At 39.5% G+C, this 17,238-nt stretch overlaps 1 protein-coding gene across 1 annotated transcript in view; it reads left to right on the top strand.

Moving 5' to 3' along the window:
• The window catches only part of FER (FER tyrosine kinase), a 185,746-nt gene that overhangs the window by 153,504 nt on the left and 15,004 nt on the right, over positions 1 to 17,238 (top strand). The window contains exon 19 of the mRNA XM_063453639.1: positions 14,697 to 14,851. Within this exon, the coding sequence (XP_063309709.1) occupies positions 14,697 to 14,851 (155 nt within the window). The remainder of the gene's footprint in view (positions 1 to 14,696; positions 14,852 to 17,238) is intronic.

Below are 17,238 nucleotides of genomic sequence, written 5' to 3'. Positions count from 1 at the left end.
TTGAAAAATTTGATTTCCATTTTTTAATTTTTGTGTGATTTTGTTGTCGACACATTCAACTATGTAAAGAACAAAGTATTTCAGAAGAATATTTAATTCATTCAGATCTAGGATGTGTTATTTTTGTGTCCCCTTGTTTTTTGAGCAGTGTATTAGGAAATTATCTTCACTCATCCAAAAAATGGCTTTTTAATAACATTTGCATTGTATGTAAAGAATCAATTAAGTGTGTTTTCCCTTTATAAAAAAAAGTTTTTTGTTATTTATATTTTACCTTTGATACGCTGAATGCATTTTAAGTGTGGAGTTTAATCTGTGACTGTTATGTAGAATATTGTTTTGCAGGCTCATCTTGTCATTGTCCGCACCCTACCCCCTCCCAACTGTTTAGCAGTATCAGCATAGGATTTGTATTATAAAATAATAGTCCTCATATTCAGGTCATATTTCTTCTCTGCTTTGCTCAAAGCAGTTGAAAGAAAGAAATATCATCCCATTAACTTTACTTTCCGTTAAGTCTTTTATAGCTGCAATCCTTGCTAGCAAAGGACGATGATCGAAAAATCTTGTATACTGGAATTCAAGTGTTCATTTTTGTTCAATAATTAAAAAGAAGCTCTTCTTTTCATTTCGGCAATTTATGTAACGGATGTACGCCTGGAAACACAAAACTTAATGACAGCAGAGTGACAGAATCTGCAGAAGCAACCCAGTCTCTAGTGTGCTGCTCAATTTAATGTTTGCCATATGGTACGTAGACTGTTGGATCGCTGGAAAATGCGTTGGCCTGTTCGGTGATCCGTATCATGTTCGGGGGATCACCTAATTGAAGAATGCGATATTTGTCATAGATATTAGCTTTATTTTGTATAAAATTCAAAAATGTATCTTTTATTTATTTAAGTACTTATCTTGAGTTCAGCTGTAGTATGCTATGGTTATTTGTATCCATTCACGTCAACTTATCTGTGAATCCAGAAGAGGCATGGACCCTTGACATTGGAAACCTGGCTTCATTTTAAGTCTCCATTAATTTGTAGAGAATCATTGTATCCCAACAAATGATTCATGGACTGATGTACCATGCCCATCATGGCTCTGGTACGTATATCCCTGGATTCAGGCAGTGCATAGTGTTTTATTACTGCAAGTGTGAAATTACTTTTGTTAAGGCAGTTTTATGACATGGATAAATGATGTGACGCCCCATTTCCGAAGAGAAATGTTTCGTAACATACCTGAATGGTTTATAAAGGGCTGTATCACATCATGGGAATGCAATGGACAGGTTGTTTGCGCCAGGATCACTGAAGGGTACCATCTCCCATTAAGGGATGGGAACACATTTGTGATGATGTACTCCATGTTTAAGGAATCCTAATAGATTCTCTAAATTATGTTTATATCTGTTCATATGGTTTTCCAAAAATGGGTTCAACATTTTCTCCCTTTGTAAACCACAATATGTTCAGCCTTTATATGTATTGGCTTCCTTTCTAATCAATCAAAAAAAAAAATATTGCACTATTTCATAAATTCTGCCTCTTCTGAAATTTGAATGGACTCCATGCACTATAATTATTTTTTTTATTTTTATTATAATTTAGGAAAAAAACAGGATATTTCAAATTTTTATGCTCGCCCAATTTGCCATTTCTTTTCATAATGTAGAGTTAAAGGAAGTACCGTGTCCCATTCCCCATGCACAAATTGACTCATAACTATACTATATTACTTTACTGAGAGGGTAGTAGATGCATGGAATAGCCTTCCAGCTGAAGTGGTAGAGGTTAACACAGTAAAGGAGTTTGGACATGCGTGGGCATAAGGCTATCCTAACTATAAAATAAGGTCAGGGACTAATGAAAGTATTTAGAAAATTGGGCAGACTAGATGGGCCGAAAGGTTCTTATCTGCCGTCACATTCTATGTTTCTATGTTTCTATACCATCGCACAGTTAAAAATGTATTCCTGCTGTATATGGTCCAGTCTCAGAGAATTTTGTTTCAAACGATAGATGTGTTGTTTATTATGTATAGTGCGTATTAACAGAACTACTTGTACTGGCTTTGATTTCTTGACCATGCTTTGCATAAGATCTGAAGAATTAGTTTTAAAAATAGAAAGAAAAAAAAGAAACTTTGTATCCACAGTGCTTGATTAATTTACATACACACAAGATCAACTCCCGTGTTTCTTTTACGGTAATACGTCAGTGATATTACATCCCAAACTATCATTTTAATGTTAATCTAGTGGTGTGCAGCATTTTCATAAAGCATAGCCATTTAATAGATCAAACACACATCAAAATTAATTACAACTTTCTAGATGGTTGTAACCGAAAACACTGCACATTGGTAACGTAATTCATAAAATAGAACTCATTTTACCTCTGTTTTTATTTTATTTATTTTTCCGTAATGTGGCCATATTTAATTTCAGATCTGCATCCTTGCCATTAAGTAGTTTTCAGATGCGTGGTCACAATTTTAAATGGTCGTTTGCCCTTGGAACTTTGCGCCATTAATCATGTTTGCCGCTTTGATGCTCTAATAATTCTGCAATAAATCATGTGGATGTCACCGAGTAAATCTGCAGAGTAGCAGTATTTTTTTTTCCTATCATGACTATAATAACAAAAAATGGCATCTTAAGAATTAAGTCCACGAAATGCCTTGGAAATGAGCAAATGCAATATTTAGAATGCAGCAAGATTACTTTAGTAAACATTCCCCCTCCCCCGATGCGAAACATGCGCAGAATTGGCATTAGCCACTTGGCACTTCTGGTATGACCTAATGATGCCCCAGTGTCACTGCCGGAGGTGACTTTGCACCTCCAGGAGCAGAGGCGTTTAATTCTGTGTGCAATTACAGAATCCAGGCACCATGACCACTTCAAATCACCAAAGTGATCACGGTGCTTGGAGTAGTACTTTAAAATGGTCGTTGAAATATTACACAGTGGCATTCTGTGCGTTATTTATTTCCTCTATAATGTGCTAGCCAAACTGTTAGGACATAAAAAATGTTTCATGTCTATTGTATATTAAGTGTATCGAGGACTAGCATGAAAAGACCTATAAACCTGACCTCAAAAGAATGAAGGGGGTTTTAATACATTGCACCAAAAATTAGAAGGAAACATGTTGATGACACTTTGGTAAATCTTCTTTGTTTTATTACTCATCTGAGAATGCTTTCTCTATGCCAGGGGTTCTTAACCTTTTTAGTCTCACACCTCTCCTCCTTTCCAAAAGCAATTAATAATGGATAAATTATGTAATTGACATGGAAATTTCGTTTTTACATCTTCGGATACGCAGAAATAGTAAAGACAATGTTGCTGTAGTGGTTTATGTGACTACTGTGTCCCTTCAATAATTGTAGTTTTGTTTTTGAAAATAAAGATTTGTTTAAAAACAAACAAACAAACCTTTCTCAAACCGTCTGTTAACTAAGCTAGCAATAATTAAAATTAAACAGTCTTGGACATATCCATTGTTGCTGTCATTCAGACTGTGCATTTTGATAGTAAAAATAACGGTAGCCGAGTGCGTAGTTATTGTGTGACTGTTTTACAGTTCTTGCGATTGTTGTAAGCAAGCGTTGGGAGTCATTTCCTGCACGGTGGTTTAATATAAGATTAAACTAAACGGACACTTAGTGTTCATTTTGCTAAACTCAAAACAGCAGTATTGCCGAACACTTCTGTAGCGGAGGCCTGGTATTTCACAGGTTAACTCCACTATTGATCCCAATGAGGCTCAGGAACAAGTAGTAAAAACACCATGAAGCAGTAATTCCAGCAAATAAAGTAATCCACGAATATCCCCATACAGATCCCAATGACTGGACGACACACAGCATCAGGAGTAGAACTGGCTTTTAACTCACACAACTTCCTTATAAAGCATTCTCCCATGCAAGGGAGGAGTTTGCAATAATTATTACAGTAGCCAATCATCCACGGGTTGCCACCCACACATCCCCTCCCCTTAGTGTGACACATAATCCCATTATACAGCACACACATTCCCGGAGTTTCTGGATGTACCCCTAAACATAGGGGTACCCCTTTAAATGTTACATCCCCTGGTAGCCCAGCCTTGATCTGGGTGAGACACATATCCAAAAATCACCCAGATCAGACCAGGGGTTCGGGAAATTTAAGGAAGTACTAAAATGACCGACCGCGCTGGGCTTAACAGCCGAAAAGGGTTCCATGTGTTTTGGCCCTGCGGTCGGTCACAGAAAAGGGAACATAACACACGAATGGCTTATGTTAAGAGAGCTGGAAAGGTTTCGGATAATTTCCCTTGTTCGTGGGTTCCAAACTACTGAACGGGAAATAGTTCGGTAGTTTGTATACGAATTGGCAGCAGTATGGAGGTCTCAGCGGTGTTCGCCTAACCGAGTGTCCGATTTGGGTTCCAGACACTCGACGGCAAAACACCGCTGTTCGGGAGTTTAAAATGGCCGCCGCCATGTGTTCGTCTCCCGAATGGCGGCCACCCAGAGAACAAAGAACCCACTACACGAACCGCCAGTTAACCGTTTGCAACATTGTGGAGGCACACTTACTCCTGGGGTGGTCTGATTGTTCGGTAGTTTCACTCGCATAGTAACTGGAGTGATTTTACCGAACAATCAGACGAATGCTACATACACTTCATATATACAGGTTACAATTCAACCGAACACATAGACATAAATGCAATTTTTATGGACAGTCCAATGCTATCCGCTACAACTTCGATTATACGGTTTTTGATTATCCGAGTGCCTCCCACATTTTTTTGAATCTGGATGTAATGACTCAACAGTATCTAAACTAAATTTTAATTAAGTTTTTTTAATGAGGAACGTCACAACTCCCCAGGAGAGGCACACCTCACAGGTTTAGAACCCCTGCTCTATGCGGACTGCCAGGTACAAAGGACATATCTTATAACAATGATTAACAAGCATTTACATTTTATTTTTATAAGATTTACATTTTATTTTTCACATCTCAAAAATATTTAGATTTTGGGATAAGTAAACAGATTAAAAATACTTGCAAGTGACATTTCCCCTTTAAGGTGGCACGCAGTATTTTGCATTCGTTACAGTAACTTTTTATGTGTTTGTTGTAAACTCTTTCCTTTTTTTCTTTAGTTTCAGGAGTAGAGGAACAATTTATTTCGACACGTTGGGTTTTCATTCAAATAAGTAGTTTGTGAGCATTATGTGTATTATAAATTCAATGAAAAGCAATCTTTTTATTACCATGGCAATGTTCATTTACATTCTGCTCCAGTCAGTTTTGTCTCCCGGTGTTTCCGTATACAACATTTTCAGAACACAATAATGAGAAACTCATAAATGTGTAATATCCATCTTATATTATTTGTAGTTGATAGTGACTGTCATTACAGATTCTTTTATTTCTGCTGACAGCCGTTATAAATTACTGTTTAATGAGGACGCGAAAGTAACAGCACAGAGACCCATAGCATGAGTAATCGCAGATGGAAGGCAGAATTTGTGCCACAAAGTGCTGTTAATTCAAAGCGAGTAAAATTATATTTTTAAGAAGTAAAACCAAAGAAACCCCCAATGTAACTCCTCTGTTGTCAAACAAAATGGTGAGCAATTAGGCCTGATACATTAAAACATCCGTTTGGGATTTTTTTATAACCAACATTTGTGTGAGTTTCTTAAGATATGTAGATTATAAAACGCGTTTAGTTTCAAAAGATGATGTTACATAATGTCTATGGAAGTACATTGTATTATTAGCAGTCTCTTAAAAAGGATTTTAAGAGTGATTTTCAGTACAGTTGATTTAGGACTATTGTTGAGTAACCATCTTAATTTTAATGTTTTTTTTTTGTTTTTTGTTTTTTATATATATATATATATATATATATATATATATATATATATATATATATATAAAATCGGTTCACCAAGAGAGAATATGTAGCTGTATGATTAATTTATTAGGTTATATTTTTCTTGCCAACCTTGTTCATACGTTATCCTTAAATAAGGCATCTAAATGTTTTTAAAGTAGTAGATAAAAGGATCATAAAAGGTTACTGTTGCCTTCAAAGCTTAGGAGATCTCTCCCTTGGGTGGCAATAGATATGTCTCCGCAGTGAGCAGGTCGAGTAAATATGTACAACTCAAATTCTTAGTTAATTGCCCCTCTCCTTGGTGAATTGCAAAGGGCTAAAGTGTTATCAGTCGAGGCAAAATAAATGCATTCACAAGGTCCCATAACCACTTTGTTTTGCGTCACCGTCAAAGATAATCGCCAAAACCATGACAATATGGAAATATATTGATAATACAAATATACCAATATGTTTTCATGAACTTGCATGATTGCTGTGATTATTCAGGCTTCCAGAACACTTTTTATCTGTTAGTTATCCAAGTGGACTTACTTAAACCGCACAACTTGTTGAACAGTTGATTGAATTTAAAGGATCACTATATAGTCAGGAACACAAACATGTATTCCAGACCCTTTAGTAAAAACCCACCTCCCCTCCCCCCTTTGCCCCCTCACAGTGGGTTAAAACTCACCTTATTTCAAACTCTCCATGGGTCTGCTGGCGCCCCCTTGGTGACATCAAAATTTCTCATTTTTAGCCCATCCAATGCTTTCCCCTGGGGAAAGCATTGGATGGGCTAAAATCAGCAAGGGGGCAGGGCCAAACACCGTTTTGGCCAATCATCACTTCCTCATAGAGATGCATTGAATCAATGCATGTCTATGAGGAAAATTCAGGGCCTCCATGCAGAGCGTGGGGACGCTGAACGGTAGGGCTGCCTACTACGCAGCACTGAGCCAGGAAGCACCTCCAGTGGCCATCTGAACAGTGGCTACTTGTCCCTAGGGGCAATGTAAACACTGCATTTTCTCTGAAAAGGCAGTGTTTGCATAAAAATGCCTGAAGGGAGCTTTTATACTCACCAGAACAACTACATTAAGCTGTGGTTGTTCTGGTGACTATAGTGTCCCTTTAACATTAGAAGTTTTTGCAATGTGCGTTCCTTTTTACAATACCACACATATATATATATGCTTTTACGAAATATACTGCTATTCAAACATGCACCCTATCATGATTATATTACAATCTCCCACATATACACTAGCCTTTAAAATGAGAGACTTCATAGATCATTCCATTCACATGACCCTGTTTGTTTTTAGTCCCATCATATACATGATATTAATGCAGTCATGACCAGGATACGGGACTGTTCTAGTCTAATTAAAGCCCAACTGTAATTGTGTCTCCAGAATGAATCATTTCCAGAAGTTACATATTGCTGGAGTCTGGGTAAATGTCACACTTGTGAACTATAAACCTGGATCTTTTTAAAGGTTTATTAAAATATATATTTTGAGTCCAAATTTAAAGTATTCCAGCATCCTACAAATAAAGAGTAATGGTGCTAGGAATTATATTACCTATTATTTTGATATTTATAATAACATGTTCACCTGTCAAGGGAGGGGGCTATACGGACACATCTCTTTGATGGGGCCCAGGCACCAAATTACTGACAGAAACACTTTAATGCTGAAGGGTCTATAGGCACACCTTAGGCAACAAAACAACTTTATCTTAGTGAATAAGTATTTGTGTATAGATCATTCTCCTGCAGTGTCCCAGCACACACCTCCCTAGGCATGAAAAAACGGTTTCATTTTCAATTAGATGTTAAATTACTTACGATTTTATCTCCTACTCTGTGAATTTAACTTAAATTACAAAGAGGAGGCTTCTGCAGGGTGTAGGCTGTTAATGGAGCAGGAGATAGGAAATTCAAAATTAAACAGAGTGTGCAATAAAGGAAGTGTAAACATTAGGTCTCTTTACAGGAAGTGTTTAGGAAGACTGTATAAGTCACATGCAGGGAGGTGTGACTAGGGCTGCATAAACAAAGTGATTTAAAGGGAAACTCCAGTGCCAGGAAAACAGTTTTCCTGGCACTGCAGGTTCCCTCTCCCTCCCACCTACCAATCCCCGGTTGCTGAAGGGGTAAAAACCCCTTCAATCACTTACCGGAGACCCCGCCGATGTCCCTCAGCTGTGTTTTCTGCTCGCCGCCGTTCCCCCCAGTCATTACGTCAGCCGGTGGGCGGGACTGGCCGGGGAGACCTAATGCGCATGCGCGGCAATGCCGCGCATGCGCATTAGAGCTTCCCATAGGAAAGCATTGAAAATGCTTTTCAATGCTTTCCTATGGGGAATTGAGCGACGCTGGAGTACGCCCAGCAGCGCTCTAGCACAGGTTTTCTGTGCTATGGAGCAGGAAGTGCCCTCTAGTGGCTGTCTGATAGACAGCCACTAGAGGTGGAGTTAACCCTGCAAGGTAATTATTGCAGTTTATAAAAAAAAAACTGCAATAATTACAGTTGCAGGGTTAAGGGTAGTGGGAGTTGGCACCCAGACCACTCCAATGGGCAGAAGTGGTCTGGGTGCCTGGAGTGTCCCTTTAACTTTGAGCAGTGAGAATGCAGGGGCATAATCTATACACCAAAACTACTGCATTAAGCTAAGCTTTTTTGTGTCAAACATAGGTCATGCTTTTAAGCATCAAAATTGTATTAGGCCTACCATATTTTAATGCTTCTGTCCCACAAGGAACCTAATCTAGTACTGCATGATCCATCTTTCAATATTTTAGGGAAATGCTAGTTACCTCTAGTTTTGGCAGCAGTAGTCCCCTTTTTATATGTTGTTTTATTTTCTGCCTCCTTTGTACTGTTACTTACTTTTTCTTTGTATAATGTTATTCACACAAACTATTCCATAAACATGAAATGTAAAAAAAAAAAACCATAAGTTCTTAACAGATTGAAAGATAATTAAACGGTATAGAGCGTTTTAAAGTCTGTTTAATAGTTAATACGCAATATTTGTGCTCCATAAAGTTTACATATTTTTGTTTGTCGTTAAATGACTTGGAATGTGTACCTTTATTTTTTTCCTCTCTTAAAACATCGTAAGTTCAAATGGATGAACATTATATGGAAAGTCACAGTTTCAGATAGTTTGCACTAACGGTGAGCTATCGTTCATGCATTAAAATAGCCATTTTCTAATTTAACGCCAAACACAGATTAGTCGTAATTTGTTAATATTGTATTAAAGCTTTATGAATTGCAAACACTAGCATATTAAAAGTTATTGTACCTTAGCCAAGCCTCTTTTGCTGCTGAAAGAAAATGTGCTGAAACAGGATAGAAACTGAATTTCAGGCTTTTTTACGATAACACGGATTGTAATAAAATAGACTTTTTTTGTTCAGTTTTTGTACAGTTTTATTGAAACCCTTTTAGGGACATAACTTACATTCTCACTTAGGATCTACTTGTTTATGTCTCATCCCTCGTCTGTTGATTTTTAAAGGGTGAACATCATAATTCTCATAAAAAAATAGAAAAAAATAATAAGTTATTGGTTTTGTGAATATAATGGTACCTTTTTAAATGGATCCTATAGTGCCAGGAAAACAAACCCGTTTTCCTGGCACTATAGGCTCCTGGAGTGGAGTGCCCCCCTCCCGCAGGGCTGAAGGGGTTAAAACCTCTTCAGCCACTTACCTGAATCCAGCGCCAATGTCCCTTTGCGCTGGGTCAGGCTCCGCCCCCTCTGCTCCACGGCGGACGTTAGGGAGACCTAACGCGCATGTGCAGCAATGGCCGCTCGCACATTAGACCTCCCCATAGGAATGCATTATTCAATGCTTTCCTATGGGAAAAATCTGGCGCTGGAGGTCAGTGAGAACGTCTAGCGAAATAAATGTGAATCACATTAATTGCTGCTCTCTGCCTTTCTAGAACGCCATTGTAGCGTCAGAATGAAAAGATTCTAGTCTAAATATTTAAAGTACCGTATATACTCGAGTATAAGCCGAGTTTTTCAGCACATTTTTTGTGCTGAAAAACCCCAACTTGGCTTATACTCGAGTCAATAGTCTGTATTATGGCAATTTGCATTGCCATAATACAGACAGGGGCTGTGGGGGCTGCAGAGATGTTACTTACCTCTCCTGCAGCTCCTGTCAGCTCTCTCCTCCTCCGCGCCGTCCGTTCAGCACCTCGGTCAGCTCCCAGTGTAAATCTCGCGAGAGCCGCGGCTTTCGCGAGACTTACACTGTGAGCTGACAGAAGAGCTGAACGGACCGGCGGAGGAGGAGAGAGCTGACAGGAGCTGCAGGAGAGGTAAGTAACATCTCTGCAGCCCCCACAGCCCCCTACTACACAGTGCCCATCCACTGGACCACCAGGGAAGGAGCCCCCCTCCCTGGCCAGCTAGCAAGCAGGGAGGGGGGACGAAACAAAAATAAAATAATAATAAAATAATAATTTTAAAAAAAAAATAACATTATAAATAATAATAATAAAATATGAAAATAATTTAAAAAAATAATAAGTAAATAAAAAAAATAATGAAAAAAAATATTAAAATAATGTAAAAAAAAAAAAAAAATTGCCCCCCCCCCCAAGGCTCTGCAACACACACACACACACACACACACACACACACACACACTGCACTCATACACACTGCACTCATACACACTGCATTCATACACACTGCACTCATACACACTGCACTCATACACACTGCATTCATACACACACTGCACTCATATACACACACACTGCATTCATATACACACACACTGCACTCATATATACACACGCTGCACTCATATATACACACGCTGCATTCATACACACGCTGCACTCATACACACACGCTGCACTCATACACACACGCTGCACTCATACACACACGCTGCACTCATACACACTCTGCACTCATATACACACACACTGCACTCATATACACACACACTGCACTCATACACACACACTGCATTCATACACACGCTGCACTCATACACACACTGCATTCATACACACACACTGCATTCATTATATACACACACTGGAAATAAATATTCAATTAATATAATTTTTTTAGGATCTAATTTTATTTAGAAATTTACCAGTAGCTGCTGCATTTCCCACCCGAGTCTTATACTCGAGTCAATAAGTTTTCCCAGTTTTTTGGGGTAAAATTAGGGGCCTCGGCTTATATTCGGGTCGACTTATACTCGAGTATATACGGTATATTAAATAAATGCAGAAATGTTGAATTGTTGCGTTTATCCCATCTAATTGCTCTTTTGCAAGTCCTATTGGCATACTTATATTTGTTGTAGGATGCAAGCAACCCCTCTGAATTAAATGTTTTGAATGCCCTTTTCTTTTCTGACTGACCCTTGTACTAAGCTACATTGGGTTTAATTTACTTCTATAATATTTACTTCTATAATACTTTGTAGACCTTCCATTTATCCTCTGTGTTTTTGTCAGTGAATATTTTTTTTTTTTGTTAATCTCATGTGTTGCTAGGTTAAGTGGGCCCATAGATGTGTGATGGTATTGCAAATGGGGTATGTCCAGTCTTTTTTAGAAGCCACTTAGTCACAAACACTGGCCAAAATTGGCGTTCAAATTAGTTTTTTGCATTTTTCACACACAAATATTATCACTAACTTTGGCCATTGTTTGTGACCAAGTGGCTACTAAAAAAGACTGGACATACCCATTTGCAATACCTTGGGTTGTATATTTTTGCAAATGGTATGCCATCATGGGGGTAATTCTCATTCCTGGGCCACCAGATGGTCTCAAAGGCAACGTAACCAATCTGGCGAATTTCAATGTGAAAAAAAACTGAAACATGTAACATGCTACATTTGACCCTGTAACTTCCCAAAACACCATAAAACCTGTACATAGGGGGTACTGTTTTACACGTGAGACATCACTGTAAAAGTAAACCGTATTATGACATTCCCAGTTAATGTCATGTAGAAATAACAAAATAACTACATTTCTTATTTTCGCCCATTTTTTTATATTTATTTCATATTAAATTATATTGCATAGCTATATATTTGATGTGAAATGAAAGCCCTGTTTCCCCTAATTAAAATGATATATAATAAGTGTGGGTGCACTTCCAATTCCAGGTTTTGTTTACGTTTTGTTTTGATCCCACGGTGTACATGTGGCTCAGTCATTAAGGGGTTAAAGGAAGGAGAAAAGAAAAAAAAAACAGCTTCAGCATCCAAACAATTCAAGCCAAAGCACTAAAAATTCTTTTTATTGTAGTCATAATGGCTGATTTATTGTTCGAAATAAGAATTCTACCTTGAAGAATGCTCCACGCTCACTATTTATTGCAGTCGCTCAGGAAATAATGTAAATATATGCACCAATCTTGGCGTGATATTTAAATGTATTGCCTCTTATAGTTTTATATAGTAAACCCAATATGCAGAGGCAGTTCATAAAACAAGCTCTGCATTCATGAGGAATTCCAGCCGCTGCTTTATGCATAGACTACTAGAATGAAAACTGGATAATTACATTTGGTTGTGTGCTTCTGCTTATTGTCAATTTAAAGGATGGAGTCTCTTCATAATCATTTGTAGTGTTGAAACATTTTTTGTATACCAAAGCATTACTTCAAAAACACAGAGCCTCGACAAGATCATACTAAATAGGAAAGATTAAACTCTCTCTACCCCTTAGAAATGCTGCTAGATGGAATTGATTGAGGGTGATACGTCGGAACATATGACAAGCACATCATTTTATATCAAATGCAGCTTCCTACACATGTGTATACAATATACTTCATTCACACTGCATTTGATGGAGGGTAATGACTTGGGCATCTTCATAAGGAAGTATATATCGACTGTAAATATTTGCATCCTAAAATGTTGTTGGATATAGTTCCCCACTAACTTCAGTTCTTTCCATACTTTCAAACTGCATGGGCTTGATAGCTATTTGAAAGAAAAGCATTAAAAAGAATTCCATACCATGGGAATTATGTAGAGCAGGGGTACCCAAAAGGTAGATCCCTGGATGTTTTAAAACTACAGGATCCATGATGCTCTGTCATTCTAAATGCACGCAAGGCATCATGGGAGTTGTAGTTCTACCTCTTAGGTACCCCTGATAGATACCGTATCCCCCTCTCCCTGCTTAGTCATACTGCTTTGATTTTTGTATTACCGTATATACTTGAGTATAAGTTGTTTTTCGGCACATTTTTTGTGCTGAAAAACTCCACCTCGACTTATACTCGAGTCAATGTCTGTATTATGGCAATTTACATTGCTATAATACAGACAGGGGGCTGTGTAGGAGGGGGCTGGCAGGGAGCGCTTACTTACCTCTCCTGCAGCTCCTGTCAGCTCCCTTCTCCTCCGCTCCGGTCCGGTCAGCTCCCCTGTCAGCTCACAGTGTAAGTCTCACGAGAGGCGTGGGGTCATAGTGCGGCCGCGAGACTTGCAGAGGGAGCTGACCGGACCGGCACGGAGGAGAAGGGAGCTGACAGGAGCTGCAGGAGAGGTGTGTATCTGCGCCAGTAAATGCGCAGCGCTGTACAGATATACAACCTAGAAATTTTGACTTGGGGTGCCTTGAAAAAATACTGAAATATTAAGGGCGCCTTGAACCTAAAAAGTTCGGGAACCACTGCTCTATATTATAGAAGAGATTGATGTACTGGCCATGAAAATACATGTTTAATGCTAAATTTGCTGTAATCTCTGCCACATTGTCTTAACATAGCTGTGTTTATAAAATTTAAATAAATATATTTTCTGTCCATCTCTAGTTATCCAAAAGCCAACAGTGACACGTTATCAGATAGCTAGCAGATGTCACACCTTAAAAGGCAATGTGTACAGTAGAATGGCAGAGAGCGTGTGGGGCTAGCAATAGGCAATTCTTGAAAGGCAAACCCATGAATGTCACGGTGCTACCCAAATATTGATACTGGTGCAATTGCAAATTTTACTTGTACTTCTGGAAGACCTGTTGTCATACATTATTATTATAATTATTTATATATTGCCAACAAATACATGATTGTACTGTTGCTACAGTTTGCTGTTTTTAAAATGACATACAAAATATTTAATTGTAGCCAAAGTACCATCGCATATTAGGTACTTATTACATCCCCACCTGTTATAGAATGTAAGTTTGTTTGAGTAGGACCCTCTTCAACCTATTGTTCCTGTAAGTTTTTGTAATTGTCTCATTTATTGTTAAATCTCCCCCTTTGATAATATTGTAAAGCGATACGGAATATGCTGACTCTATATAAATATCAGTAATAATAATACATATCAGGTACTACTGCCATATTTAACGTATATAAATCTCAAACATTGCTATTTGTTATTTTCTTTGAATACTCCATAAATGGGACTAGTGTGTTGCTGTTGTTGTTTTGTTTTGTGTTCATTTCCTTGTTTCCTTTTTTAGTAAAACATAATCATATATTTATTGTATATTGATAATCCCACATTCTGTCGTAGTTGATTAAATAAATACTTTCCTTTCTACTATTCACATCAGCAAGTGTAGTGAATTGAGAAACGCTTTTAAAAAAACATTCTTTGCATTATAGTAAGGTTGAGCCAAAACATAAATTCCTCATTTTCCTATTTGATTTAATTTTAGAGCAAAATGTTGAAAGATTGACTGCAAAAATAAATCATGAAGGTTAGAATTATTAATGTACATGTTAAATAAATAGTAAAACCTGTTCTTTTCCAACACATTTTTTCCCCAGGGATCTTGCAGCACGAAACTGCCTGGTAGGTGAAAATAATGTTTTGAAAATCAGTGACTTTGGCATGTCTCGTCAGGAGGATGATGGAATATATTCGTCTTCTGGCTTGAAGCAAATCCCAATCAAATGGACGGCACCTGAGGCTCTAAACTTTGGTAAGCTCCCTCTCATTCAGTGTATAAAATGAACATTGCTATACATTCTATTTTAATACCATTGTACTGAGCTAGTTAGAATATCGTTTTGTAGTGGTAGATTTGTGTGTTTTCAAACATAATATAATTAGAATAATTGATAAAAGAAAATTGGTTACAGCTGAAATGCAGTTAGTCCCTACGGCTGATACGTATTAATGTGTCACACAACACGCTATTAGCTGCTACATAACAACTAATGTGTGAAATGTAACTGTGATAATTACTGCTGGTGAGAACCTATGGCGGTCAGTGTGTATAAAAGCCTTTTAACCAAAAAGAGTGTGTTGTTGTAATAGTACAATTATTATACATAATAAATCACACAATTTGTTTATATATTCAGATCTCATATTAGTCCAGACAGAACGTAGCGGGTAGAATGAAAAATCTTTATTGCACAAACCTCTGTTTATACAGGCAGAATGGGGATTCCCCCTCCAGGTCTTCCATACAGTGCGGTGGCCAATACAGTAATCCCCTCCCCAGCACAGCTTCTGGTTTGGGATATTTAAGTGAGTCCCAGCTAAAACGGTAATCTCATTGCTTACCTTGAGGCATGATGTACGAAAATCCCTGTAAAAAGTTCCAGGCTTCTGGCTGCTCTGTCCTAGTTTCACAAAAATGGTTTCAGGCCTCTGGGAAGGGGAGTGCTCTTAAGTCCTGTGTATTCTCTGATGCCTCATGATGAGTGATGAGTGGTCGGGAGACAGAATGATACACGATCAAAGATTCTCCGGACCTGCGGCACAGTTCTCATCCGAAGAACCGTAATACAGCGATTGAGGGTATGTCCCGGTCAGGCGCTCAGTGTGCAAGACCGGTCCAGGCAGTCCCCAGGGGTAAGCACCTTTTTCCATGGTGGCAACGGGATTCAGTGACAACTGTGTTGTGATTTTGTACATATTTCTTAATTGGCTTTAGAGTAACCAGCTGGGAATATTTCATTCATGTTTCCTGCTATTGTTTTATTAATTTTAATGTCCTGATTATTGTATAAATATTACTCGGAAACCTATTTCTTTCCTTACTACTTTGACTCTCTTCACAGTATTATTACCGTATATACTCGAGTATAAGCCGAGTTTTTCAGCCCATTTTTTGGGCTGAAAAACCCAAACTCGGCTTATACTCGAGTCAAGGTCTGTATTATGGCAATTTGCATTGCCATAATACAGACTGGGGGAGAGGGGGGCTGGCAGAGCTGTAACTTACCTCTCCTGCAGCTCCTGTCAGCTCTCTCCTCCTCCGCGCCGTCCGTTCAGCACCTCGGTCAGCTCCCAGTGTAAATCTCGCGAGAGCCGCGGCTCTCGCGAGACTTACACTGGGAGCTGACAGAGGGAGCTGCACGGACGGCGCAGAGGAGGAGAGAGCTGACAGGAGCTGCAGAACAGGTAAGTTACAGCTCTGCCAGCCCCCCTCTCCCCCCACTGAACTGCCACTGGACCACCAGGGAAGGAGAGCCCCCCTCCCTGCCATGTATCAAGCAGGGAGGGGGGACGAAAAATAAAAAAAAATATAAATAAAAAGAAATAATAAAAAATAATAATAATAATAATAAAAAAAATAATAATAATAAAAAAGGGGGTATAAGGACCACTGTGGGGGGGGGGGGTATAAGGACCACTATGGGAGGGAGGGGGTGGGATAAGGACCACTATGGGAGGGAGGGGGGGTATAAGGACCGCTATGGGAGGGAGGGGGGGGGATAAGGTCCACTATGGGAGGGAGGGGGGGGATAAGGACCACTATGGGAGGGAGGGGGGGGATAAGGACCACTATGGGAGGGAGGGGGGGGATAAGGACCACTATGGAAGGGAGGGGGGATAAGGACCACTATCGGAGGGAGGGGGGTGGGATAAGGACCACTATGGGAGGGAGGGGGGGAGAAAAGGAACACTATGGGAGGGAGGGGGGGATAAGGACCACTATGGGAGGGAGGGAGGGGGGGGGATAAGGACCACTATGGGAGGGAGGGGGATAAGGACCACTATGGGAGGGAGGGGGGGATAAGGACCACTATGGGAGGGAGGGGGGGATAAGGACCACTAGGGGAGGGGGAGGGGGAAGTAAGGACCACTAGGGGAGGGGGAGGGGGAAGTAAGGACCACTAGGGGAGGGGGAGGGGGAAGTAAGGACCACTAGGGGAGGGGAGGGGGAAGTAAGGACCACTAGGGGAGGGGAGGGTAAGGACCACTAGGGGAGGGGTGAGTCAGGACCACTGGGGGAGGGGGGTGAAGGAACACGGGGGTGGGGAGGTAAGGACCACTGAGGGAGGAGGAGGGGAGGTCAGGACATATGGGGGGGGGGGGCAAATATCCTTGCACCGGCCCTGCACACACTGCATT

This window comes from Pelobates fuscus, chromosome 5 (genome assembly GCF_036172605.1).
Source record: "Pelobates fuscus isolate aPelFus1 chromosome 5, aPelFus1.pri, whole genome shotgun sequence".
Taxonomy (NCBI): Eukaryota; Metazoa; Chordata; class Amphibia; order Anura; family Pelobatidae; genus Pelobates; species Pelobates fuscus.
The sequence above is the reverse complement of the archived record's forward strand: the minus strand, read 5'-3'. Positions and strand labels throughout refer to the sequence as shown.